At 50.2% G+C, this 26,626-nt stretch overlaps 13 protein-coding genes across 13 annotated transcripts; 6 read left to right on the top strand and 7 right to left on the bottom strand.

Annotated features, from left to right (window-relative positions):
- Window positions 1–1,647: 1,647 nt before the first annotated feature.
- On the bottom strand, window positions 1,648–2,275 carry N7510_007466 (uncharacterized protein; the record flags this gene model as incomplete). Its single annotated transcript, XM_056979391.1, has 2 exons — window positions 1,648–1,851; window positions 2,126–2,275. 2 exons carry the CDS (start codon window positions 2,273–2,275, stop codon window positions 1,648–1,650), a joined length of 354 nt encoding a protein of 117 aa, XP_056832434.1.
- A 2,245-nt stretch (window positions 2,276–4,520) lies between these two features.
- N7510_007465 (uncharacterized protein) lies at window positions 4,521–5,434 on the top strand (the record flags this gene model as incomplete). Its single annotated transcript, XM_056979390.1, has 3 exons — window positions 4,521–4,693; window positions 4,797–4,956; window positions 5,045–5,434. 3 exons carry the CDS (start codon window positions 4,521–4,523, stop codon window positions 5,432–5,434), a joined length of 723 nt encoding a protein of 240 aa, XP_056832433.1.
- Window positions 5,435–5,557: 123 nt separating this feature from the next.
- N7510_007464 (alpha/beta hydrolase) lies at window positions 5,558–7,429 on the top strand (the record flags this gene model as incomplete). Its single annotated transcript, XM_056979389.1, has 3 exons — window positions 5,558–5,880; window positions 6,215–6,412; window positions 6,625–7,429. 3 exons carry the CDS (start codon window positions 5,558–5,560, stop codon window positions 7,427–7,429), a joined length of 1,326 nt encoding a protein of 441 aa, XP_056832432.1.
- A 131-nt stretch (window positions 7,430–7,560) lies between these two features.
- Window positions 7,561–7,852, bottom strand: N7510_007463 (uncharacterized protein; the record flags this gene model as incomplete). Its single annotated transcript, XM_056979388.1, has 2 exons — window positions 7,561–7,774; window positions 7,830–7,852. 2 exons carry the CDS (start codon window positions 7,850–7,852, stop codon window positions 7,561–7,563), a joined length of 237 nt encoding a protein of 78 aa, XP_056832431.1.
- Window positions 7,853–8,656: 804 nt separating this feature from the next.
- Window positions 8,657–9,083, bottom strand: N7510_007462 (uncharacterized protein; the record flags this gene model as incomplete). The annotated part of the gene is made up of 2 exons (XM_056979387.1): window positions 8,657–8,877; window positions 9,050–9,083. 2 exons carry the CDS (start codon window positions 9,081–9,083, stop codon window positions 8,657–8,659), a joined length of 255 nt encoding a protein of 84 aa, XP_056832430.1.
- A 2,281-nt stretch (window positions 9,084–11,364) lies between these two features.
- On the top strand, window positions 11,365–12,210 carry N7510_007461 (uncharacterized protein; the record flags this gene model as incomplete). Its single annotated transcript, XM_056979386.1, has 3 exons — window positions 11,365–11,588; window positions 11,657–11,864; window positions 11,938–12,210. 3 exons carry the CDS (start codon window positions 11,365–11,367, stop codon window positions 12,208–12,210), a joined length of 705 nt encoding a protein of 234 aa, XP_056832429.1.
- Window positions 12,211–12,531: 321 nt separating this feature from the next.
- On the bottom strand, window positions 12,532–14,246 carry N7510_007460 (uncharacterized protein; the record flags this gene model as incomplete). Its single annotated transcript, XM_056979385.1, has 6 exons — window positions 12,532–13,089; window positions 13,139–13,268; window positions 13,319–13,445; window positions 13,496–13,768; window positions 13,818–14,108; window positions 14,156–14,246. The coding sequence occupies 6 exons, from the start codon at window positions 14,244–14,246 to the stop codon at window positions 12,532–12,534; spliced, it is 1,470 nt and encodes a 489-aa protein (XP_056832428.1).
- A 159-nt stretch (window positions 14,247–14,405) lies between these two features.
- Window positions 14,406–14,636, bottom strand: N7510_007459 (uncharacterized protein; the record flags this gene model as incomplete). Its single annotated transcript, XM_056979384.1, has 1 exon — window positions 14,406–14,636. One exon carries the CDS (start codon window positions 14,634–14,636, stop codon window positions 14,406–14,408), a length of 231 nt encoding a protein of 76 aa, XP_056832427.1.
- Window positions 14,637–14,733: 97 nt separating this feature from the next.
- On the top strand, window positions 14,734–16,794 carry N7510_007458 (uncharacterized protein; the record flags this gene model as incomplete). The annotated part of the gene is made up of 4 exons (XM_056979383.1): window positions 14,734–14,865; window positions 14,907–15,016; window positions 15,067–15,716; window positions 15,767–16,794. The coding sequence occupies 4 exons, from the start codon at window positions 14,734–14,736 to the stop codon at window positions 16,792–16,794; spliced, it is 1,920 nt and encodes a 639-aa protein (XP_056832426.1).
- Window positions 16,795–16,801: 7 nt separating this feature from the next.
- On the bottom strand, window positions 16,802–18,782 carry N7510_007457 (Alkaline phosphatase-like alpha/beta/alpha; the record flags this gene model as incomplete). Its single annotated transcript, XM_056979382.1, has 3 exons — window positions 16,802–18,039; window positions 18,092–18,251; window positions 18,309–18,782. 3 exons carry the CDS (start codon window positions 18,780–18,782, stop codon window positions 16,802–16,804), a joined length of 1,872 nt encoding a protein of 623 aa, XP_056832425.1.
- Window positions 18,783–19,414: 632 nt separating this feature from the next.
- N7510_007456 (phytanoyl-CoA dioxygenase family protein) lies at window positions 19,415–20,349 on the top strand (the record flags this gene model as incomplete). The annotated part of the gene is made up of 3 exons (XM_056979381.1): window positions 19,415–19,702; window positions 19,755–20,186; window positions 20,227–20,349. Coding segments are annotated over 3 exons (843 nt in total), but the record flags the coding sequence as incomplete, so codon positions are not given.
- A 465-nt stretch (window positions 20,350–20,814) lies between these two features.
- N7510_007455 (putative exo-polygalacturonase) lies at window positions 20,815–22,451 on the bottom strand (the record flags this gene model as incomplete). Its single annotated transcript, XM_056979380.1, has 6 exons — window positions 20,815–21,176; window positions 21,238–21,307; window positions 21,391–21,632; window positions 21,692–21,771; window positions 21,838–22,103; window positions 22,191–22,451. 6 exons carry the CDS (start codon window positions 22,449–22,451, stop codon window positions 20,815–20,817), a joined length of 1,281 nt encoding a protein of 426 aa, XP_056832423.1.
- Window positions 22,452–23,291: 840 nt separating this feature from the next.
- N7510_007454 (uncharacterized protein) lies at window positions 23,292–26,288 on the top strand (the record flags this gene model as incomplete). The annotated part of the gene is made up of 3 exons (XM_056979379.1): window positions 23,292–23,420; window positions 23,473–23,646; window positions 23,694–26,288. 3 exons carry the CDS (start codon window positions 23,292–23,294, stop codon window positions 26,286–26,288), a joined length of 2,898 nt encoding a protein of 965 aa, XP_056832422.1.
- Window positions 26,289–26,626: the final 338 nt, after the last annotated feature.

Below are 26,626 nucleotides of genomic sequence, written 5' to 3'. Positions count from 1 at the left end.
ACTTGTAATCTTGAGTTTGCTTTCTGACCTGCAGTGTTGGGAAGATGAATGTTTTCGGAGAGGATGCGTCGTCCTTATATAGCCATCTCCTTCGTTACCATCTTGCCTTGCCAGGCTGGAAACAGATACTACGCCACGAACGGTGCTGCGGTCCGCGAGGCCGTCGTGAAATTGGCTTGGACGACGGATGACAAGGAAAGACCCTCAACAAAATGGCAGTGTTTCCAGAGTAGGGGAGCACCCACGTCGTGCATTGATTTCGCAGTGGACCTGGGGCCGCGATGAGGATGGGAAGGATCGCCGTCGATGGATCGCCATCTTCAAGACTGGAAATGGAGCGGATAGACAGGGTCCTTGTGGGTTTGACCATTATACTAACGGAGTGTCCTCCGGTCTAGTTCTGTCTCTTGGGGAAGTGTTGTTTTTTCTTTAGAATCGTCGGCTACGGATCTAAGCGTTCTAGGGCTCAGTTGCGTGTCGATCTCTTCGAAATCTTGTGTCAAGGCAGCGTATCTCGGTTGAAAGGAACATGTTGACAGATTTGGATGATGCAGGTGGAAACGTGCCCTTCACGCCTCCCCCGGAAAAAGGCGTTTCGGATCGAAAATGAGCCCCTCATTTGTAATGGTGGCTGCCACCAGGACTGGCTTGGAAGAATTTCCTTCAATCACATACCGCCTGTTAGATGCCAAGAGACCGCCTCGTACCTTGTGGCGCTGCCCACGCTAAACACCAAACCAATATGTCAGGAACACGGTTGGAGGACCATGGCAGGACCGGATGGCGGGAGTCTTGGAACGAAGGTAACGTTTTAATTGTCACAAAACCAAGTGATGGGCAACAACATTCAGAGTTCGCTGTAAGAGAAAGCCCTGCATGTACTTGGGGCGTGAGTGGGAGAACACATTATTGACCTGAAGCACTAACGGTTGAATGGAAGATGAAGGATGAGCGGCCGGGGCTTGGCTAGCGGGTGTCCCACTTGTGGGGTTGGGGTGAAGAACATGAATCATGGGGCATTATCATGTACATAGCCTAAATGTCAATCGTCGCGAGTTTCATGTCATATAGAAATTAACTATTTGGTATGTTGTTTGTGCCAGCCCTTGTCGCTGTTGACAGTACGTCTCTCTATTCAAAACAGGGATGCCATGGAGTTCTGGATAAATTCAAACAGCGGGGGACTTGCAGGGTCTATCCCCCTCATTCGTTCATGGACCTAGCACCGCCATAGGATACGCGAGGAAGCGAGAGCTAACTGCCATCGCTCTCATGTTCAGATGGCAAGTACTGACTCCAGCAGCGCATGCTAGATCGAATTCCCCGAATATTCTGGGGACCCCCGCCTCTTCTGGTAACGCCCTTAAATTTGCCAGATTTAGGACGATCCGTCGCAGTAGATGCATTGACAAATGCATTTGCCCCCTTTGGTGTCTCAAGCACCAGCTTAGCCTTTGTACTAGCCAATGCTCTTATGGCTGGAGCGAGACCGAGGATAAGTTGCCCAATGCGACACGGCCGTTCCATCGCAGTAGTCGACGTTTAATTCACGACACGTGCCGGGCGCGATCCTGAACTAGTACACAACAATACTTAGGGAAAAAAATCCCAAATTGGTTCATCTCATTTGCAGCGTGACCTGTTCCTCTACCAAGGCCCATTCAGCTTGATCGGTTGAGTCGACAGGTCTTCTCCTAGTGGTTCACGGGTTTCGATTGCACACGTCAATTTTTCCAGACTTCGCGTTTCTCCGTCGATAACGTTCGTGTTGATCCGAACGTAGCCTAACCTTTCCTCAATATCAATGGCTTTGGCGGCGAGGGCGGACCCGTTGCTGAACATGTAGAAGCCCTGGATTGAAGGGCACTGTGGGAGAAGTGAGAGGGCTTAGTGCCGGATGGAGGATCCTCTGCATTAGCATTTTATTTCCGTGAGTAGCAGCGGCATTCCAACGCCGATCTCGAAGGCGAAGGGGGGCTGCGATCCGTTGTAATCGGCAGTCGCTGCGAGGGCTTCCTTGCCATAGTGCACAATTTCTATTAGGGTCTCTCTTTACTTGCTGGCCGTAAATAGTTTCTTGATGGTGCAGGGACGTCGCAACGATTACATAGAGGGTGTGATATACCGTGATAAGCGTGGACAGAGCGCTCGAGTTTGGGTTTGAGGCCAAGTGTAGCTCTGTACGCAGCGGCACAAAGCTCTGCCTCCACAGCGTGAGCTTTGGTAGTAATTTCCGCCGCCTGTCAAATCTGAAAGTGCCCGAATCCTTGAACATGCTCGGCTACGAAATTTTCGTAGACCAGACACTGAGCGAAGAGCCGAGGAAGCGATTTTTGCGCAGCACGTAAGGAATGGCACCACTCCGATTCATTATCCTGCATCAGAACTGACAGTTCGAATAGAACGCCAGCCGGATTCAAACGCGATGATCTGCTCCAAAAATTACGAATGGGGCAGATGATTCCCTGGCTGCTGCGAGTACTGGAGTATATCCTGCGGCATCTTTACATCCTGCTTATACAATTCCATGGCCTCGGCCTGGTGGCCCTGCAACGCCTCGATGCAGATGAAAAAGGGTACAGGTGATCAGGACGACCTGAATATCCATCGTGTTTCGCTGGATTTGCGCCCGGACGGTACTTATAGACCTTGAGTAACATGCCATGGCCTGTCGGTGCAGCAGATGTGTATCTGTAGCCTGGGGCACATCTTTCCTGAAGGGGCCGTATCCAAGATCTCTGTCTGGCGTTTCATAAAATAGGCTGGTTGTTACCACCGCATCCCATGACACGGGTTCAAATCAACCCATCTGCAGCACAACGACTTTCCAGAAACTCACGTCCAGAATCCCCGCGATGGAGGAGGCCTACCCCGAAGAAATAGTACCCAAAGCTCCGTCTTCCGTCGGGACCGTGAGTCGATAAAAAGGGGGACAATTCAACACCTCGGCCTGCAAGGGACGAGGCTAAGTAATCGCATTGTCGGCCGGTGGACGAGCAGCGATGGCAGAATGATTTTTGTCGAAGAACCTGACGACTCCTACTTCTCTTAGCACAGTACATACATAGAGAGGGTCGCCCTACTTGCACGTCTGACACCCAGCTTTGCTTCTGGCGCCTCCGAGCCGTGACGATACAATCCTCTCTGGCGGGGACATGCACTTGGTATCTCTACTATCGTAGTACCGGAATGGCCTCGATTTATGAAGGGGCTTGATCCTGACGAAGCAATATTTCCGTGTTTACTTATTGCCACGCTGCTCATTTTAAAAACTAAAGCTACTATAACAGTGCTACAAGGTCATTGTCTTTGATTCTGAGACTACAATCCTCCCCCGCCCCCTAAGTCGAGCTGATCATGTAATCAGATAGCCAAGAATCCACACGTAAATAGGGGTAATCGAGATAGCTTCTAGATAAGACATTTCCAGGATCTCCAAATTGGACGAGTTCGGTAATAGTATATACCAGCATTCTCGCTTCCGACAGATTGTTCAAATCCTTATCGGCCGTAGCAACCATAACACTCTGCGACTCTAACGGCCTAGTCACAACGGTCTAGCCCTTCCATTCTCAGAAAGTGACAGGGGAAACTAAACAAGGTAGGTTAGACTAATTGTTTAAGTTCCGTAGTTTGGCCCCGGCATTATGTAGCCGTCGCCTCGGTGCCTCCTCCGGAGATCCATAAGTACCAACACGAGTCAGACAGGGGAGATTTTTCCATGGAGATATGCAATAATTTCATTTCCTTGACTGACTGACCTGAGATTTCTTAAGGATGTTCGGAGGGCGTGATTATGGAATATTACCAAACCAGCAATTTGTCCACTCGTCCTAAAAGGAATCATCCACGCCTCTCAGAAAGGAAACAGTCGACCGCCCAGCTGGCAAAAATAGCAAGGCTGCGATCACCGCCCCTGAGGGAGAAACGAGACAAAAAGCTCTTCGTTGACATTTGGGGGCCAGAAAGCATATTCTTTCGCTCAACTAACTGCGGAACTAGCTCTTTACAGGATTCCGGGACCCTCTTAGTTTGTTGATCGCCAACAGTTGGTAATTGTCGGGAACGAGAATTCTGTTAAATGAAAGTGCTGAGCGCACTAATAGATTGTAAAACCGAGGCCACGAAATGTCTGTATTCTGAGCCATCTCAATTGACCCTATTTCAATGTGAAAGGACTGATTGCCGGATGATCGATCACATTGGACAGGGGTTGTTGGTGGAGACTTGCAAACCTTAGAACCCTTAGGCGTGTGTCAGTGATAAGTTTCCTTCCTAATTAGACCTAGCTCAGATAGTCTTGCCGACTGACAGCTTCGCCCGGACGCCAAAAGGATCGCGGGTCCCTTAGCGTTTTACTGATTGGGGCCCCCAAGCGCAGGAACGTTGAAACCCGAAGTTTGGCCTACAAATACAAGTGTCACTCACCCCCACCCGCACCAATCCACCCCCATCCTCTTCTTCTGGCCTTCCGTGGCTATCATGTATGGTTTCAATCCCTAACTTGCATTTCTCTCGGCATGGCTTCTGGACCGCCTGCGGGCATGGATCTCTCCGAGAACTACTGCCCTCAAATCATAGGCGCTGATATGGCGCTACTCGCCCTGGCGACCATTGCCGTGGTTGTGCGGTTTATCTCCAGATCCCTATCGAATGCGAACTTTTGGTGGGATGACTGGGCTCTGGCAGTGGCGTTGGTAAGATTGAGTCTGTCTGTTGCGAGAAACCAACCCTTAAGCTAAAATCTAACTTAGGTTTTTGCATTCGGCAACGGGATCATGAGTGTAATTGGTAAGGCAACGCGGTCAATTTGTCTCATCATCTATAATTCGATTTGAACGACCGGGCAGAAACGAAGATGAAAGAAGATTGAAGCTGACGCCTGTGTTAGCTACCAAAAACGGTGTCGGCAAACATATCTGGGCGCCCGGCGTGAACATTGCCACTGTCACCAAGGTGAGTGATCGACGCCCGCAATGAGTCCTCAAGAAAGTATAGACATAACGGCCCGCTAATACGTGATGACTCTCTTCACCTTCGATAGCTCCTTTGGCTGTATGAGTTTTTCTATGGCAGCGTCGTCCCAGCCGTCAAGATGTCTGTTGTCCTTCTATACTATCGCATATTCCCCATCAACTGGTTCCGACGAGTACTTTATGGAATATCATTCCTAGTGATTGGCTGGTGGATCGCGATTGTCGTCACCGCGGGTCTTCAGTGCCGGCCGTACGACTATTTCTGGAAGCAATATACAGACCCCACTGCCAAGGGGAGTTGCGTCGACGTCTACGCCTTCTTCATTTCTAATGCGGCGCTGAGCGTTTTCACGGACTTCCTTATCCTGATCTGTCCCATACCAATGATTCTGCAGCTGCAAATGCCCTTGAACCGAAAGCTGACTGTGCTTGGAATCTTCCTTTTGGCTGGCTTGTAAGCGCGCCCCTGGTTTTACTACTTTTTAACCCTTTCGTTTGTTCTCGATTTCTGACGGCTTTTTTTCCGATTGATATTTAGTGCTTGCGTGGCGGGTGTGATCCGAATCTACTTCCTGACGCAGATGTACGCGAATGACGACCTAACCTGGAACCAAAGCAACAGCTTCATCTGGTCCAGTGTTGAACCCTGCATTGGCATTACTTGTGCCTGTCTCCCTACGCTACGACCCCTGATACGCCGAATATTCCCGACCTGGCTCGAAAGTGGAAAGCAGGGGATCTCTACGGGCCGATCGTTCAAAAGCGGCACGTCTTACCATTCTTCCGGCAGGGTCTTCCGGCCCCAAGATGAGGAAGAGATTGTTCTCACGAACACGTTTGGGAAGGGTGATCATATGGCCCCAAGCGATCACACTACGATCTCGGTTGAACGAGATGTCGGGTGGTCGGAGCATTCGATGCCCCCTCCAGACTCGGCACGCAGTCAATCTTTTAGACAGCATCCGTAGTGTTGCCGGCTCTTGTGTATCTACTCTCCGGGTGTAAATAAATATCAACCGATTTCACTGCACATGTTCGTTATCTTATCAGGCACATGGCGATTGGCCTCGGCTCCCCGGCCAACCCCAATGAATTCACTTGTTGACCTCAGGGGATTTCTCTTTTGCTTTCACGCACTCTTTTACAGACGGCATAATCATCACAATAGAGGAACCATGGCCCTCTACAGCCAAACCGCGGATTTTTTGTCCGATTCCCTGGCCAACCCGCGGTCCCAGCTTCCCCCTGCTGGCGGTGACGGGCGCCTCCTTCACCCTCGGTCTGTTGGTTCGCTCTCTCTTTTCGCGAATCGAACACCGCCAAACGGTCCTTCTCTCGCCGCGCGCATCCCTCCTCCCATCGCTGTCCGACGCGGAGAACCGCAAACTCCCTCTCCCGAACGATGTACTGCCCGGGGCGCGCGACGTCGTGAGCCCGTACGGTTCCATCCGAGTGTATGAATGGGGTCCCGAGGATGGCCCGAAAGTCTTGTTAATACATGGAATTACCACGCCCTGTATCGCGCTTGGTGGCCTAGCCCATGCGCTGGTGGACCGAGGCTGCCGGGTGATGCTCTTCGACCTGTATGCGGACAATCACCCTGGAGACGATCGCATCGGCATCCGCTTTGCTGACAGACCCCGTCTAGGTTTGGAAGAGGGTACTCAGATTGCCCGGCTGATCTCCCTCAGGACGAACGCCTCTTCTCCACGCAAATTTTACTTGCCTTGACTTCGTCACCACTCGCCTGGACGGGTGCGGAGTCCGGCAAATTCTGCCTGGTCGGGTATTCGCTGGGTGGTGGCATTGCCACAGCCTTCGCGTCATTCTTTCCGCAGCTTCTCTCGTCGCTGGTCCTTTTGGCTCCCGCCGGACTAGTTCGAGACTCCCAGATTAGTTTCAAGACACACCTTCTTTACTCTCGTGGTCTTATGCCCGAGTGTCTGCTGAGCTTTATGGTCGCTCGTCGCCTGCGGGCTGGTCCCTTGGTGTCTCCGAAGCCTAAGAGCGAAAAGTTGAATGCTGCGGACGCGCTGACCGAGGAGCTTCCGTCGCAAAGTGCTGCCGCTGTACAGATTCTGTCACGAGAGTACCCGAATATCAATGTGCCTTCGGCAGTAACATGGCAAGTGAATAACCACGCTGGCTTTGTTCACGCGTTCATGTCCAGTATGCGGCATGGCCCGATCCTGGCCCAGCGTCAGCGAAATACTTGGACACGGCTTGGGAATTACCTGACCGTGAAAAATAGCACCACTGCAGAGGGCCAACCTGCTCACAAGGTCCACATTCTGTGTGGCATCAATGATGCGATCATCATCAAGGATGAGCTTGTGCCGGATGCCACGGCTGCCTTGGGTGGAAATGCGGTTTTCAAATTCTACGAGGCAGGGCATGAGTTCCCCAGCACCAAATATGAAGAGGTGGCGACGTATATTTCAGAGATCTTGTGATCGGGTGGCTGCTTTTTTCTTATCGGCTGTATTTTGATATCTAGACACTCCTGCTGACTTCTATTATACATGATAGAAATTTTTACATAGACACATAACAAACTCATTCCCCTTTGCTTCCTCGGATTGATCTAGCTTTTTGCTTTTACAATATCATCCACTGCATTGAGATGGCTTGACAGCACTGTGAGATGTGTGGATCTCTCTTGCATTCGTGCCCCAGCAAAGTATGGACCTTCTGCGGTCGGGGTTCGCATGAATCGTTCCACGGCGCTGTAGCTGCTTCTTGGTATTTGGCTGACGTTTCCTTGTGTCAGGATGGTGGTGGTGGCTCCGTTGCGACGACTAAGAAAATTTCACATCATTAGCTATGGTTGCAAATAGCCTTGTTGACACTTACCTTGTGGGTTCTGGGACAGACATGATTGATGGCTTTGTGTGGTGGTTGATATAGAGCCTCGCTGGTTGGGTTGGCAACGCAAGAGGTAGAGAGGCAGGTGGAACAAGTGTCCAGGCTCTTTGGTAGGAAGCTAGCCTGGTTTCCGGTGAGACGCACGAAGTAGGGTGAAGAAGTGAGCTTGCAATGGAGGACATGGAGTGAGATATACGATGCTAGAGCCGGCAGCACCGTAGCTTTATATGCTCCTGAAACGGCGAGGCTATGTCCGGAGAAAACATGCAGCTGCACACGCGAGCAGGGGGTCTGGGGCTTTGCATCATGTCCCACATGGGAGAACTGAGACGAGCCTATACAAAAAGAAAGGAATGAAGGAAGGATCTTCACAAAGTACGTCTTTGGCGTACGACGATGGGATCCACCTGCCATGGGCCTTAAAGCACACTAGGGCGATCCGCGTGAACCCCCATGGCTTGAAAATTCCTTAGGATGGACACTAACCCGAAAGCAAAGCAGTGACGAGGCGCATACCCGGTTCTCCACCAATCCAAAACAGGCGACAGGTTGGCTGTGATTGGCCTTTTACCCCTGCATGCAGCTGGGCCCAGGAGGCAGGTACACGATACACAAGGGTCTACGGTGGAGGCCCGCCACGATCGTCCTCTGGGGCCGAGTAAGACATTCCAAAGGGATATGCCCGGGCACATGGCGGACCACATGTTTCAGGGCGGGATATGCCCCATTCAGCATCTACCCCGAAGTCTCAGTAAAGGGATGAAGTGTGAGGATCCGATTTGGTACAAACCCTGGAGTGCCACCGAAGGGAGGCATCAAAACAAGGGCAACCGTTGCCCGCTGATCAACCTTGACAGGGGAACGGCGTCACTGGCCAAATCTAGATTGCCGATCCCCATAAGCGGCAAGTGCGCGTTGCATGCCTCGGAGGGCAAGCTCGCGTGGGTTTGACTCAAGGGGTCCAGGGCCGCGCCAACAAACAGCTTGAAACACCGACCAACGTGGTCGATCGCATGGAAATCCACGCGCACTGGCCCTGCGTTCCGATTCTAAACTAGGAAATTGGCCCTGAAGGATTGCGAATAACATTCCTCAGGCCACGCGTGTCCTGTCTGCGCCTCCATGTCTCCCGCTGTTCCTTTCTCGAGGTGGCTGCCCTACCGATCTACAACTACTGCGATGCATAATAGTGAGAAAGAAGGCAGGACCTGACCTCGGGGAATCAAGCAGGGTCAAGTCCATACCGACCACGTCCTCTTTTTCCGGGTTGAGCAGTCATTCTGCACCGTTGCGTGTTAGTGCCATTGCCAGGAATGCTATGACCTCCACCAACAAGGCAGAGGAAGATCGTCTCGACCCTGTTTCAGACTGAATCAACTGTTTTTCTCTCCGGAAGGGGGCACGTGGATTATCCAATCCGGTGCCATGTACGAGACTCATCACAAGAAGCTGGATCCTGCAGTTCCTGAGGTTTCACCGATGCAAGTGGCTCAAGCCTCAAAAACCAAGGTGTTGTTGATTAGACAGGCCTTATGTGGCTTGAGAACGCCACCGGCTGTTATAGATCTGCGTCCGAAATGAACCTTGATACTATGGACTTCCCTTATCGAGAAGAAAAATGATTCTCTTCCGCAATTGACAGAACGAGGAGCCCCCAATTTTCCCTCAAGGCGCTCTAGGCCTTTGGCCATGGCCCGTTCCGCCCCCTTTCCCGTGGTATGTATGTAGCGTGTGCTATGAAGGTGCGGACTCGGACCGGGGCAAAGCCCACAGAACGCCTTATAGACCCCGTTGTTTCAGAAGATAAAGTTGCTTTTCCCACGCGTGATAGTCATTGGGGAGTGCGTGGTCATTCCGACCTCGCTTGGGGGAGCAATGTTTGACTGCGCTAGAGCTGTAGTATGCAAGGCACGGCGTGGTCCGAGCTGCGGAATCCCAGCAACCTTATCTTAGGGTGGCTTAGCATGTTGATCCTTATGAGGCTGTGGTCAATCGTTCGTCTCAAGTGCGCTGCCTATTATGTGCAATGTCTACATGACGTTTCAGGCAGTTAGCTCTTCCCCTAACCCGCCCCGCAATGATCTACGACTAGTTGAATTGGGATGGTCGCCTCTTTTGAACCGAAAGACAATCCACCCGACAGACTTTGAGACAGAAAAATGAACTATGTCCTTGTGTCACTTGAGCTTCTGCCCAGCAAAAATGAGCTCAAAATCGGGTTTGTGAACCTGTCAAGGGGATTTCGAAGAGCTCAAAGATGATAACAAAAAGGGTAGTGATCGTCTAGCAGATCATCACGCCTGCTGGACGCCTCAGTCTGAAACGCACTTGTCGCAAGTCTTTCAAATGCTCTGCAGGTCTAGCGCCAACTTCCGTTGCCGCCACGACCGTTCTGGTCACTGCGTCCTTTGCAGCCCTGCCACAAAAATAACTGGCAGGGGGTGGAACGTTCAGGCCCTTCGCCATGCGCCACTTTAAATACCAGCCACATATCAATCACGCAGTTAAATGGTCGTCTTGGACTGAGCTCTTCCGATGGACATTCTCTGATTCCTCCAAGCTACAGTAAGCTCCGAGCTTGACTCGAGGTACATACTATAATCTGGCTTTGGACAGTCCCCTTCGAAACCCTAGAATGAGAAGATGTGATAGTCATCCCCAGCCCCCTAGCCTGTGAATAGGAGATAGATGAGGATCATAATATCCTTAGTCTTGGCACCGACAGAGTTCCCGTTAACGCGGACCTTCCCGATCAAAATTTGTTTGCTATGCGAATCAAGGGATGCAGCCAGGTGCGTCAGGCAAAGCCGAACCTGTTTTCGGTTGCTACTATTTTTATCTCTTTCATTTATGCGTCCAGCCTTGGTAATAGAGTTTTGGATAATTGGTCTATTGCTCCTGACAGATTCAGTTTCTCATACTGTTGTCCCAAGAACCTTCCATCTTCTCAACATGGCAGTTTCTGTAGCTCTCACTCTATTGTGATCCTGCCCAGTCAAAACTATGTTTTGATCGATTGGAGTATTGAGGCCATGTCCTCCTGTGAGAAAATATATATTTCTCGGGCCGTCAACTGAATATAGCCATGCATGATTTTCAAGTCACCAGATCAGTGGTTCTGCATTTCAGACCTATTTAGCGAAGTCGGGAAGGCCACAAAAGCCGTCATAATTATCAATATGTATATGAGTTGTACGATTTCGGAAAGGATATAGGACGGAAACCGAGTACAGTGGGCGAAGTTTTACATCGATTCATCTAAGCTTCGGGATTCATTCGCTCCGGTTCCGCCGGGGTTCGGGTTTCGCAACCTGCGCAATGATTGTGAGATGACGGGGTAATTCTGTGTGTGTGAAAGAACGCATTGCCAAACAACATTGGCTCCGAATCCCGTTGGCCCAAGCGCACTTGAAATGTATAACACTCGCGCGACCGCACTGTCAGCTAAAATTCAGCTCAACATGCCTAAGGACCAGGAGCCGGTAAACCACACACCCACCTATCCATCGGGACCCTAACCAAGATGAAACTCATTGTCGCTGGAGCTACTGGTCTGGTGGGCAGAGAGGTCATCCGTCAGAGTCTGCAGAACAGTCAGGTCACCCAGGTTATCGCACTTGCCCGGAAGCCCGTTCAGGTCGAAGACGACGTTGATTCATCTAAGCTGAAGAGCGTTGTCATTAGTGACTATGAGGAGTATCCAGACCATGTAAAAGCCGAATTTGCTGGGGCTGACGCATGCATATGGTGCGCATCAGTCATGCTTTTTCATTGGAGAAATCTTTTGCTAACATTGGTCTTGGATGAGGTCTCAGGACTGTTGCGGTAACGCCTTTCAGAACGGGCAGCTTTGACTTTGCCGAGGTCAAACGCGTCTGTCACGATTGCACTATAGCAGGATTCAAGGCCATGTATGAGGCTGGACCGGCGCGACCCTTTCGTTTTCTTTACTTCAGCGCCGAGGGGACACCCCGAGATCCGACACAAAGACCGGTTTTTAAAGGCGACTATCAAGTCATGCGTGTGAGCACCCCCTATTGTCGTAAACCATTGCAGAGGGTTATCATATGTTGTTATGGCGTGCTAACGCCGCTAGTGCGAGACGGAGCTCATGGTTCTCAAATTTCCCCAGGAATATGAAAGGGTTGAGGTTTGCATTGCTCAGCCCGGGGTAGTGACAAATTCGACAACGTGGTCGAGGGCGACTCTGGGCGCCCTTTGTCGTGTTATCAATGTCTTTTGGCGAGTATTCCCGACTATAGACCGAGAAGAGCTCTCAAAAGCAGTATTGAATCAAGTAATGCAGAGATTTGACAGGGAAAGACTCTCTAATGATAGCCTAGTCCGACTGGGAAAGCCGGCTTTGTAAGTAAATGAGACCAGAACGCGTGGTTGTTTATATTGGGTAGAAAAGAGACTTTATCTTTGACCTTACGGGCGAGGTCATCCACTTGCCTGTGAACAGGTCCGATCTCTGCACCAGTTTTCTCTATCTTGAATTTTCAAATTTCTTCTTCCCTGAACGAAGATCGATAATTAACAGATAGAAACCAACATCTTCCCTCTATTTTAACCCATAATCGCTTCCAAAAATCTTGAACACCAGCCAAATGAATCGGCCAGTATTCAACTGCCATATGGTTAAAGTCTGAAACAATGTTAATCAGGCAATAATATTAACTTCAGTGCTTCAAATCCCTTTGACAAGTGACCCGTCACCTGTTTCATACACAGCACCCTTGGCCAAGCTACTGGGACTCGACGACCCTGGATCAACCGGCTCCCCTTGTGTGTATAATTCATCCTTTTCAATGCCCTCCAAAGTCTGCCCTTTGGACTCAGGAATCATGAGCGTCACCAAACCAGTCAGGAGCATTGTTCCAGAAAACAAGCCTAAGACCCCCTGCAGGCTGATTGCATCTTCCACTGTTTCAAAAGCGAATGCAGTCAGAATTGCACCGCATTTTCCTGCTGCGGCCGAGATACCATGCGCAGTACCACGAACACGAGTTGGGAAAACTTCAGCAGGGATTAAGAAAGTTGTGCAGTTAGGGCCCGCGGTTAGCAAGAATTGGGAGATCGCAAAAATGACCATCAGACCAGCGGTAGAGGTGTGTGCACTGGGAGAGCTAATCCCGGCCCAAATGGCGTACAGAATACAGATTGCGATGCAACTATACAGCTGCTGGCGTGTACGCCCCATGAGATCTGGGAGAAATATTCCGACGTAAAACCCAGGCAAGTATCCCTGTATTGACAATCAGAAGCGAAGAGGATAAGACCCGGTAGTTGCTTACCGCAGCTTGAACGATGATGTTGCCGACAGCTGTTTTGTATAGTGTCTCCCAAGGCGTGGCTCCTTTAGCATAGTTGATTCTTGCTAGGATGATGCTTTGATTAAGATTGATTCCGTAGTATGCAATGTCGCTGAAGATGTCAGTCAAATGCCGCAATTTTGAGAATGGTCTGGTGCCTACAAGAGAAACCAGGAAGCAGCAGTCGCAAACAGTACTTTGGCATGTCTCCATTCCCCAAAGTACTCGCGAAAGTCTGTCCATTGCTCCTTCCAGCCACGACTGTGGCCAGCAGCATCATTGCAAACATCTGTATTGGAGTTAATATTTGTCGGCTGGAATTTGGGGAAGGTGGCTGACATCGCTTATAGGGCTCTGTTTCCGAAATTGTCAATCGTGCATAAAGAGTGAACGCGGCGGGCACAATCCCTAAGCCTAGCAACAACCGCCAGACCCATTCGAGATTATTCTGGTCAGACGCTATTGCGCCTTCAAAGGCCTTGAGAAGGATCAAGAAGACAATGCTGGCCGCGATATTGCCGAGGCCGATATTTGAAAAGACTGTCATGACTTGCACAGCACGAGAAGCGAACGGCGACTTTTCTGCAGAAAGGGAAGAAGATAGAGGGTAGTCTGAGACACATTAATATACGACCAACAAACCAAGTAGAGGGCTTCTGACCTGCACCAATCCCAATTCCAGTCAACACGCGGAAGACAGAAACCCATGCTGTGACACCCGAGGCAGACATGTTCTTCCATGGGAGAAGAATCACCATTAACGTTCCGAACATCGTCAATATCAGCTCCTTGCCGTAGATAGTGTGGCGGCCCCAAAGATCACTCAGGACGCCGAACAGAAGCTGGCCAGCAACCATGCCCAAGCTCAAGCTTCCCTTGATCACATCACTTTGGACCGCCGGCACTTGACCTTGACTGTCTTCGAAGTAGAGGTAGCCCAAGATCGGTACCACTGCAATGTCTCAGTAATGCTCTGCTCATAGACGAGAATACACTTACCGAGGCCAATAGTCAGATTGAGATAGCCGTCTGCGAAGAATCCAACCCCTGCGGTGACGAGAAACCGCAACTTAGCTCCTAAGGAGGTCATATTGGACCAAATTTTTCCGGTTATAAGGGCAATTGATCTGAGATTGCCTTGCTCGGCATCCTGAATATTGTCCAAGTCACACTGCACGTTGGTGTTATATACTTCTTGCAAATGGTGAAACCGATTCCCCGAGCGTATGAATTGGCCCTAGAACCGGCATCAAGGCCGTCCAGAGGCGAATTGAGTTGCGCAGGCATCATAAAGTCGCGAGGTGCAATGAGCGCCGTCGAAGCTGCCACGGGGATATGAGTGGAGCAGGTGCCACACTACTCTTCTCCACTGACATCCTTCCAGCCCCACACGTGCGTCGGTCGCTCCCCGTGCTCCAGGAACGATCGCCCTTTTATCACCGGCACGAAGACCGCGAGGCACTTCTGCTTTCTGCAACATCGAGACAATAGCTGACACGAATTACCCCAATCGTGGTTGGGGTAGCCGGTCTGAACAGTTATACACGGGATACAGGGGCTGTTTTGGGGCACAGACGATGGATGTACCGCTCCCGACCCCGACCGGAGTGAATGCCCTGCGTGAATCCTTTGGCGACCGAAAACCGCCCGACATAACGCGCAAGATCACCGCATGTGTGGCTTGCCGCAAGCAGAAGGTGTATCTTTCCGTTTTCCGTTGGTGCCTGAGGCAGTGACTGATCTATACCAGGTCAAATGCCACATGCGCGATGGCGAGTCCCCCTGTTCGCGATGCAAGAAACGAGGTCTTCCTTGTACTGTGAACAGAAGTCTTCAAACTTTACTGGAGGAGGATGCAACGTAAGTGTTCTGGCCATCCTCAGAGTGGCATACTCATTGGTTCGATGTAGATGGAAAGGGGCAGTAGTCCAAAAGCTGCGATGGCTGGAAGAGGCCATGGCCCAGGTAGCGACCAAAATCGATATGCCTGAATTACAATTTCGTGGAAGCGAATCAACTTCCATCAGTCCGCCAGCTGCGCCTCCAAACCCGGGATCATCCCATTTGAGCCCTGCGGCACAATCGTACGCTCGCGATCCTCCACGAACTACTTGGGAAGTGGTGATGGACCCCAAAGGAGGTCCGGCATCGATCCCTGCTTCCTGTGTCTCCGAGAGTGGAAGGGCATCTCAGCCCAGCAATCTGCCCTTTCCACGACGCCCAGACTTGGTCTCGACGGGGATTCTTACATTGCATCAGGCGCTGTGTCTGTTTGAATCTTACCATCTTCGATTGGATCATTTCCTGTATCGCATTTTGGGAGATCATACCAGCCTCGACTCGGTGCGACTTGCCTCGCCGTTACTGACCGCGGCGGTATGTACTGTTGGAGCGCTACACTCCCAGTCTTTCGGCCATCTGTTCAACGTGTGTTACGACGAATACAAAAATCTCGTCGCACTACAGACGTTCGCTCGGAATGCCAACGAAGAAGATGTACGCGGTTTATGTATTGGTGCATTTTGGCTGCATGAACTCTCATGGGCGTTGATCGGGAATGGTGAGTGCAGCCTTAAGTGGCAAAGGAACACGGAAAGCTGACTGCTGTAGCGGTGCGACTGGCGTCAGGCATTAACCTGCACAGCGGGATTTACAAAGCGCTCAAGGGAGATCGTGAAGGATATCTGCAGGCCCGATTATATTATCTGGTATATGTGTGCGACCATCACTTTTCAATAGCCTACGGACGACCGCCGATGTCCCGAGAAGGCTTTATCATCGACTCTGCTAGTCGCCTTCTTGAGACCGAACATGCCACTGAAGACGACGCAAGATTGATCAGTCAAGTCAAAGAATGGTCTCTCCTGGGACAAGTATTCGATACTTTTGGTGTCGATGTTGATACGCCAGTTCCTCCAGAAACACTACCCCAGCTCCGTCGGTACTCGATCGCCTTGGACACATGGTTCGCCGACTGGAATGAAACATTTCGAACCAATCAGAATGTCGGTAATTATCCTCAGAAAGGCGTCGGCTTTCATTTCCATTTCGCAAAGCTCTACCTCTGCTCCCATGCATTCAGGGGAGCACCCACAACAGGAGATACTGGACAGCATCTGGGACCTGAATTGGAGGAAATCGCCAACGCTGGAGTCTTATCCGCCATGTCCATCCTCCGGGTCATCGTGTCTGACACTGAGTTCCAGTCTTTCTTGAATGGGCTCCCACTATACTTCAACACAATGATCGCCTTTGCCGTTGTTTTTCTACTCAAAGTGGCGACGAGGTATGCGTCAGCCATACGAATTGACACAGCCAAAATCCTATCTCTTGTTACGGAAACAGTATCTACGCTTCGCGAGATTACTCACTATATGCACCAACAACATCTACTCGGCGTCATTGCCGAAGGCCTTGGCAGGCTTTTGAGACGATGTCAAGAAAGCCCCATTCATATGGTCCATGACCAAGGGCTTCATGCTACACCTCGACTTGAACAACAGGCTTTGTACGACGTAACTTGGATGGAAAATATGGCAAACTTTGATTTTCAAACGCAATATCCGGATTTGGATGATTGGTGGCTTCATTACAGTACATCGATGGGTCCTCCTACCCGTCCAATGATGCAAGAATAGAACAAGCTCAGGATGACCAATTGAGCGCAAGGTCGAAGATGTCATAATTTCTCCAGCTCCTCTCCAGTGCGGCTTTGCAATTAGTTACCGGTGTTGACAGGACGACTGGAATGTTTTGCTCGCTCAAGCCTCCATGCGATCGCAATGGGTGGTCTCGCACCGACGAGAGGTCATGGTCAGACTCACGGCTGCCAATCACGGTGTTGCGTGTAGAAATGACCACAATGTCTCCTTCACGATCCAAGGGCATTTCATATTCCTTCGCTGCATCCTCGCCGCTGAGGGCGATTTCGACTTCCGGAAATGCCTTGCAGACCGAAAGCATCGCGTCCATCTGGGTTTTATCCTTCAAATATACGCGTACAAACGAGCCCAGGGCACCATGATGCCGAACAAAAGGATCTGTAATGGGACAGATTACCCTGGATGCAGCAGGGCCAAACTGGGCATTGAGGGCGTCCTCGAGAAACAGCACATTTGGCTCTCCTTCAGCGTCCGACTTCCGACTCATTCCATGGTCGCCAGTCACACCAACAACTGGTGCCAGACTGGCCAATTTTGCCAGGCGGTCGTCGATCGCTTTCATGAAGTCATCGGCTTCTTTGTCGCCTGGCGCGTGTTTGTGCTGAATATAATCCGAGAGAGTGAGGTATAAAAAGTCCGACCGCCCTTCTTCGAGCAATTTAATTCCAGCGTCAAGCACAAACACGGACAAGTCCCCGGAGTATTGGCTAGGAGCCGGTCGTCCAATCCACTCTTCAACGTTTTCGATCCCGTTTTCATCCATTGTGCAGTCTGCGGCTTGCTGCGCAGAGAAACAAATAGCGCCTTTGATACCATGTGCAAGGATCTTTCTTAGTTTATCCTTGGCCGTCACGGCTGCGATTCGAACACCTCGCTTGTGCATTTGCTCGAGCAAGGTCGAGCCCCGGAGCAACGTGTCATCCGTGATCATGGTTTCCTTTCCTGTTTCTCGGTCCAAGAAAAAGTTTCCGGCAATTCCGTGAACTGAAGGGGGTGCTCCAGTGATAATAGACACGTTGTTCGGATTCGTGAACGAGGGCATGCAACTTTTGGCGGTAGCCATAAATCCGTTGTCAACAAATTTCTTGAAGGTTGGAAGGACGCCTCTCTGGATCCCCGAATCCAAGTACTCCGGATCAAATCCATCGATGCAGATCACGACCGTTGGTCTGGTAGGGAGAGAATATTCCTTTGAATGAAGAGTGAACTTGGCCCGAGAATCTTCTCTATGTGTTAATATTGCTTTTTGTATGTAGAAAGCTATAGCGCTCACCAAGTAGGCAGTCATAAGCCAGTTCCCCATACGCTTCCAAAGGAGGAACAACAATGTTGGGCACCTTCGCTTGATCATCCCAGCGTCTCACAGCAAGCTTTGCCTCGAGCAGTGGATCCTTTTGGGCCTCCTGGACTTCTTCGGCTGTAAACCCTCCACCCTGTCGAGCATCAGCTGGCAACCTTTTTTTGATGGGTACTGAATGTTCCGGACATACCTGGAACCTGAGTGTTCGTTTACTCGTCTCACTCAGTCCATCATAATATTTCTGGTCTGTTGCAACCAGATACCTTTTAGCCATGACATGCGCTCCAACTAGCAGGCAAACCTTCTCGCTGAAGCCAATCTGGCGTAGATACGACTCGCCCAGAATCTCATGACTTTGTCGACCAATATACTGTCCATCCGGTGTGATCATCTTGCCCATTTTTTCTGCGGCTGGAATGAATCGGCCGACGTCATGGAGAAGAGCAGCGAGGATGACTTCTGGATCGGATCCATATTCTGAGGATTGACTCGCCAGATGAGCACACTGCAGCGAGTGCTCTAGTTGGGTAACTTTCTCGCCAAGATAGTCTCCTTGACCTTGAGCAGTCAAGAAGGCGAAGAGCGCGGTGATTGTGGCTTGCGTGTGCTCCTTCACAGATGCCAAATGCTCCGTGGTCGGGGGAATGGTCATTTTGAGATTCATTTTGAAGTTCTTTTGGTTCTCCAATTTCGCAGTGTGCTCAGATGGTTTGTTTCTTGGGCGCTTTCGACATATTTATCTGTGTTTGTGGCCATGTATTCTCTAGGAGGGAACCAGCAAAAAACCCCACGAAAATTCGCATCACGCCAGATATCGGAGAAGCATAAGGCAAGAAGCCCGTCTCCACCGGTCCCCCAATCAGCGTCGGCTCATGTTGATCGTGCGTCCGTCAACGGCCCGATTTGTAAGCCCCACCTCACCTGTGGATTCCGTCATGTCGGTGCGAAGTGCGTTGGCCCGTGCCATGATGTAGAGACGCGGCAGCATCGATGATTTGCATTCTGCCCCCTTCCTTTGTTAGCGTCGGGAAGAAAACCAGCTCATCAATCGGCCGTGAGGCCGTGCGGGATTGAAACTCATGTGTCTCGAGGGGGACACGAGGCGGATTGGTGGGGCTTTATGCCAAGTAGGGACGGCACATTTGGAGACTGCAGGTTGAAGGTCGATTCCCCAAGTCTCGCGGCAAGTTACCGAACCTGTCTGCGCCCTAGAAACATATAAACCGGGCCAGTGGCCTTCTAGATTGCTCTCGAGTATTGCAATCTCATACTCCTAGCATTCACGCGGCCTGAAAAATGAGTCCTCTCACTCCGGAACAAATTGCCTCTTACCACGAGAAGGGCTACCTCCTGCTTCGCGTTCACGAACATGGTCTCATTGACCCAGTAGCCCTGAAGCAATGGGCAGAAGAAGTCAAATCCTGGCCGCGAGAGAAGGGGAAGTGGATGCCGTACGATGAAATCAACATCAACGGCGAACGCCAGCTCATGCGAACGGAGAAATTCATCGACTACCACCCGCAATTCAAGGCACTTGTTTGCGGAGAGCAGCTCGCTGCGATTCTCAAAGCAGTATCTGGTGATGTGAGCAACCTCATCCTTCGTAATCCATGTGTGAAAATTGACAATTGCAAAGGATATGCTCCTTTTCAAAGACAAAATCAACTACAAGCAGCCAAATGGCAATGGCTTCAAGGCTCATCTGGATGCTCCCGCTTATGACCACATTGGTCGAATTGAGCACGTTACTGCCAACGTGGCTATTGATCCCGCTACTCCGGAGAATGGATGTCTGGAAGTGGTACCGGGGTCTCACCGCATGCAGGTGGAATTCGAGACCGGAGGCCGTATTAAACCAGAGTGGGAGAATACGCACGAATGGACCTCAATCCCGCTAGCGGCCGGCGATATGCTGATTTTTGGATCTCATCTTGCTCATCGGTCAGCCGAAAACAAGACGCCAAAGAGTCGCTCCAGTCTCTATGCGACATTCCACGGAAGAAAGGATGGCCTGGATTTGAGAGAACGGTACTATAAGCATCGCATGGAATTTTTCCTCCAGAACACGGTGGGTTTTCTTTCCTGGTCTTTTATGGCACGAGGCATAGCTGATAATATCCGCGACAGATCGTGAAGAGGGCAAGGACTACTCACAGGGGTATAAGACCTACGGCTTTGCCGCTCCGTTTACCAAGATTGAGGCTACGACCTCTACAGCTCCTGCTGTGGCGGGTCAGTCGTGAGAAATGAATTCTTATCAATCTCTTTCGCATTTCGAAATGCAAAGTGCTATTTAGTCCGGAGGGAAAGCAAAAGTATAAGTACTATAGTTACTCTACGCTAGTACAAATTTGTAGGAATGGGGTCCTATTAACCTGGGAGGTTCAAGTAACCTGAGTTCAACCAAAACGGTCGTAGGAGCAAGGTTCCAGTGATAGACGACTAGTACGCGCTTCAAGGGCTTGTTGAATATTCACTTCAATAATTTATGGGTTAGTTTCTTGGCAATGGGGCGCAGAATCAAGAGAAGAATGTAAAACGGTGAAGTTGGTTCTGCAGTATTTTGTACTACAGTACAACAGAACCTAGCAGAGAAGATAATGAATGATTCTTCCCAATAACTAGGATTCTTATTTCGCCCTCGTGTATGTGGCCTTTCCAGTATAATGGAAAGCATACTCTGTCTCAAGGACCACTTAGCACCCCCCGGTGGCACTTCCCCCTACACACGGCGAACCGGTACAGTTGAACCCAGCCGGGTTCACAACGTTACCACAAAGGTACTCGTTTGATGCAGTCCCATTATTTAGGTGCAGGTCTACGTCAGCGATGGTGATATTGGTGCATGGTGCCACAGCGCTGCACTGAAGACTCGCCAATTGTGTCGAATCGCTAGTACCTGATAACCTATCAATCTGCACGTTGCGGATCTGGAACTTCGAATTCGTGCAGTTACCCTCGCCTGGCGCACCCGAGAACCGTGTACACTGTGAGATTGCGAACGCGGCCCCGCGGAGTCCAGTTGATGTGAGGTTTGTGAGCTTCATCCCAGAGGCGACTAAGTGGATATGTTATCATAGCTTATCAAAGGATAGCGAAATTGGGAAAGCAATACTTACACCCGAGCCCGCCGCCGCCGCCGTTCGGTGGGTATCCATTCTGATCACCTGTCCAGGTCTTTACATAGAACTAGGAGTTGATAACGTTAATTCTTGAACCCGGGAACTGACTTGCATACATGATTCTGTGACTTGGGCTGTCCGGTCACTCACAGCATGTAATGTATTGTGGAAGTCGACGTCCTTGACTGTGATTCTCTCAATCGTCTCAAATTGGTCCTTGTATTGCCCAATACTCCCCATAGCAATGCCTAGACCATTGTAGAACTTGCTGTTTGTGATAGTGATATCAGTGCTATTGCCTTTCATGGAGAGGCTGTCGTCTCCATTGTAGACAGTCCAGTTATTGAATGTGATATGAGATGACCGGATGGTATCGGCTCCGTCGGTGTTTGCTGTGTTCAATCAGTCCCCGTCAGCACATAAACTTTATGCAATGCCTTGATAGATGTACAGCTTTGTGCCCAGTTTCCAGTGTTGTTGACGAGGATATTTTCAAACAATACGTGGTGAGAATAAATAATTGACATCGTCCTTGGATTTCACGGTTAACACCAAAGGCAAAAGCCATGCGAATCCAAAATAAAGCTTATCACATACCACATTTGACTCCTCAAGAAATTAAGCCCACGAATGACGGAGTTTGTAAGTTTGTCGAAGGTCACAGCGTGCGGTCGTCCCGGATAGTTAGATGTGTTTGGCTGCTCACTGATCCATTGGTACCAATAGTCTCCATTACCATTGAACGTGCCGTTTCCGTGACCGTTGATGCGGACGTTATTACCACCGATTATTAATGCTGTTGACTGGTTCTGGTACCCGACTTCCATCGAGTTATTCAGCCAGTAAAAGATGTCACTGCTCCACTAATGGATGTAACATGCTCTCAGCAACTCAGATTGGAAGCCAATTTCCGCGCACTGCGTACTAAGTCTGCTTGGGGATAAACATACCAGAAGCGTTCCGTGAATGTCGATTTCAACATCTTCGAGCCAAGAAATGTTCATGACAGAGTTGACATAATACGTTGTGGGCTCGAAGATGACTCTTCCCTTTCGGCCGCATTTTTTGAATGCCTCTAAGATTGCAGGGGCATCATCAGTGACATTGCTGCCGCCGCTCTTGATAGTACAAATCTTCTCGTGGACCTTGGCGGTGATAGGGTTAAAGATAGCAAGCAGCAAAGTGAGGACGGCTGGGATAGTAAGCCACATAGCGAAATACGTGCCGCGAACTTTTTTGCGGACTGGAAATGAAGAGTGAGAAAGACAATATCATATGTTCCTATCAATGGCCGACATCATGTACAATAATGTTACGCAGCTCGTCTACGTCACTTCCCACAGTGGGTTGTCATAGTGGCAACGACACGATATTTTCCAGCAATCGGTGGTGGATACACCGATGTGCGGGGTCCCCGGACTAGCCGTATGGACTTACGAGCAGAGCTCTCGATGATCCCAGGTCTACCTTTGAAATCGGGCTAACACTTCCTGTGCACACCTCGCTCCTTTCTTTCCCGACCTGGGGGCGGCGGAGAAAGCACCAGCACGTAATTTGCCCACCCCTCTGTATCGCCGCCATATGCCGTATGTTTCGAGCCTGCGTTCTCCGTAACTTCGCCATCAATCCGTATTTTCTCCACAAATAGTCCTTCTAGTAAATCCGTGCGCGTCGGCTATCGGACGAACTGCAAGCGTACGAAGACAGCACCTCGGCAAACGTTTCCCGAGTGTACAAAGCAGAAGCAGGTGTAGCCTGAACAGGAGCCGTTGGGGAAATACTTAAAACAGAAGGAGCTGACTTGACTTCAGATGGCAGAATAAAGTAACCGACATATGAATTCAAGCTAAACTACAAATGCGACACTTCATTCTAATTCTTGTATTTTGGCTATGCAGAAACGCTCTTGCTCGGACTGCCTCTCTCAAGCGGCTAGGGGGCATGAGAGGCGGCAGTGCCTCAGGCACGTTTGTCAGACCTGGGACATCTGTCAAACCAAGATTTAGATACTGGTAAGAAACTGGAGAGCAAACCTCCGAGTCTGTACACGTATGCTGACGAACAAATGCAGGCTTCCGGATGCGAGCGTCACCTCAGCAGGCATCACAGAGGATGTTGCGGCGCTGGGTCAAATCGGCGCTGGTGGGACAGAGTTCCTGAATTGGTTCGGTTCACCCACGGTTTGTCAAATGTGGTCGCATCAATGTCACTACTAGGATCTGACTATCCAAGGGCAACCCTCCTTCGAATTGGACCATCTATGGGTACGGCACCCCTGAGTATGTCAGAGTTCTGAAAGCCGCCATGAAGGCACATTTGGACAATGGTCTTACCTTCGACTATGCAATGAGTAACAACGGAGCGGTCCCAGCCGCGTACAACAATCCGGGCCTAGCCTGGGCACTAGTATGATCAGGTTCTCTGCTGTAAACCAGGCGCTGACTACTACCTAGAAATCGAGCAACATAACTATCAAGAACGGCAATTACACCGGCAAGCTACCTGGCTGGGGAAGTGGAGAGTTCCTTGCGGCTCAAACCTATGCAGTTCTGAGCTTGGAATCAGTCCTTGATGACGTCGCCAGCCCATGGGGCCCGCCGAAACGCTACCCTCAGTATACAATCTCCAACGCATCTGTCATGGATATCTCGAGCTTGGTGACATCCAATGGAACGATAACCGTCACGGCCGACGAGGTCAAGAACGCTCATTCTTATGTCCTTCAAAGCTGGTATATGTATCAACCGCTCGGCCGTGAGATAATTGCAGCCAGTAACCCGTCTAGCTACCTTTATAACGGATCCCTTTATGTGGACCACTTTTCTGCGACTGGTGCAAAGGTGATCACAGACTTCCTACAGAAGCATGTCCTTGTTGATGGTGCTAAGGAACTTCTGCAAGAAGTGGGCCACTATCTGTGGGAAGATAGCGTTGAGATTCCAGCAACTACATTCTGGACTCCAGGCCTGGAGGAGATCTTCGAGAGGGAACATGGCGTAAGTTCAATCCGTGCACTTGCTAAGACGGCTTCTGATTATTCTAAGTACACCATTATCCCGTATCTTCCGCTCCTTCAATCAGTCGCGGGCTATCAGGCTGATCAGCCGGTTGTCTCAGTCCGAACGGACACTATCGATGGCGGCGCAGGGGTTGTTGATGACTTTCTCTCAACACTAACTGGCCGTCTCCAATCCTACTACGAGTATATCGTCGACTGGACTCACTCTTTGGGTCTGGAGTTCTCCGGACAGATGGGATACAACCTCCCGGTCGACATGTTACAAGTAGTCCCAGTTGCGGACGCCCCCGAGTGCGAGACTCTTTCGTTTCAGAACCAGATCGATCCCTTCTTGCAATTTTCGGGCCCCGCAGACTTGTCTGGCAAGCAAATTATTTCCATCGAGTTGGGTGCCGATTATAGGACGCCTTTCTCGCAGACGTGGAAACGTCTGCTGAACGACGCAAAGCATTCCTTTGTCGGCGGTGTTAACCAAGTTGTTATACACGGCGCGGACTATACGCACAACTTCACCCAAACTACCTGGCCTGGCTACACAACCCACAACTATGACTATCCTGAGCACTCCAGGCGTCAACCTGGTTGGCAGGTGGGACACCCTCAAGCTTTGGGCTACCTTAGCCGAGTCCAGTGGGTGCTGCAAAGTGGAACACCAAAACTAGACTTGGCTTTCTGGGATAAACAAACACCGCAAGCCGGATACCCGTTCCCTTTGTACCGTCCATTAGATCTTGTCAACGCTGGGTACACATATGAGTACCTCTCTCCTGAGAACTTCGCCTTAGAGAATGCGTACGTCAGTGGAGGACTTCTTGCTCCAATAAGACAGGCTTTCAAGGCCCTAGTGGTTCGCGGAAATGATACATTTACGCCCGACGGGGTGCACCACTTGGTCAAATATGCTAAGGCCGGTTTACCCATCATTGTTTCCGGACCTATGGATTCAAAATATGCCACAGCAAAGAAGGCCGAGATCGAATCTGCGAATGAATCCTTTAAAAACCTTTTGAACTATGGGAATGTCCACCAGGTTCCGTATGAGAATCTGACTCGGAACATTGCTGCTCTTGGCATCCAACCTAGATCACGTATTCAATCCAACGGTACCTGGTACACGAGATGGCGACAGCTTTCTAACGGTGACGTTTACGTATTCCTGTACAATGATGGTGACTACAGCAACGGAACTGTCAGCTTCCACAATTCTGGTACACCTTATTCTTTGAACGCCTGGACGGGGGAGGAAACGCCCATCGTCGAGTATGTGAGGAGTGGGGGGTGCACGACTATATCATTGGAGCTCCAGAATGAAGAGACCAGAATTATTAAGTTCACCAACTTAGAAGCCTTGAAGGTGCATGCGCTCTCTAGCGCTGCTGCCGTATTGGGGTACAAAGCAAGCAAAGATTCACTCCAGGCGCAAGTCACAGCCTCCAAGAGCTCCACAGTGAGCCTATCTTCCGGCAAAATGGTACGAATTGGGAGAGTATGTGCTGGTCCCACCAGAAAGCTCACAAGTTGGAACCTCACGATTGAACAATGGGGACCTCCAGATGATTTCTTCAACCTAGAAATAAGTTCTAAGAAGGTTAACATTACCGCCAACCACCCTGAAGGCTCTCTCCAATCGTGGTACAACCTCGGGCTGACAAACGTATCTGGTATCGGATACTACACGGCAAATTTTAGCTGGTCCTCGTCAAAATGCAACAGCAGAGACACTGGAGCATACCTCTTCCTCCCGTCTGTTGACCACGGTATAGCTGGTTTCCTAAACGGCAAGCCACTGCCTAATTTTGATATCACGAATCCACGTTTGGATATTTCATCATACCTCGCTCCAGGGACGAATTCGCTGGTCCTCAAAGTATCCTCCACTCTATGGAATGGTATCATCCCATACTGGGGCAAGATAAGAACAGCTGGAGGAGGCCCTGCGAGTGCATTGAGTGTGCTCCCAGCAGTGCAGCATTACGGTATCATAGGCGAAGTGACCATTGTACCGTATGAATTAGTGAGATTAGTATGAGTATACTGTCATTAGATTCGCGTCTTACTCCACGAACCCTATGAGTTTTCACATGATCTTGAATCAGAGATGTTTTCAGACTGTCACACGTGCATGTATTGTCTACCTATCTAACGGCCCAACCTGCAACAGTTGTAGTTGATTCCATTCTGCATTGCCAAGAAGGATTATAGAAAGACACTCGAAAAATGAAGAAACATCAAATTCAGCTACAAAAATTGTTACCTATGAGGAAGAAAGCAATTCAAAGTAGAAATTCCCATTCTAGCTAAGCCGCATCTATCTTGGTGAATTCAAGTATGAGTCCCCGGATAGCTCGTACGTGGTTCCAGAAACGG

Source organism: Penicillium lagena (genome assembly GCF_028827675.1).
Source record: "Penicillium lagena strain IBT 129212 chromosome Unknown utg000005l_segment0_segment0, whole genome shotgun sequence".
Classification (NCBI taxonomy): Eukaryota; Fungi; Ascomycota; class Eurotiomycetes; order Eurotiales; family Aspergillaceae; genus Penicillium; species Penicillium lagena.
Note: the sequence above shows the minus strand (reverse complement) of the source record. Positions and strands in the feature narration are given on the sequence as shown.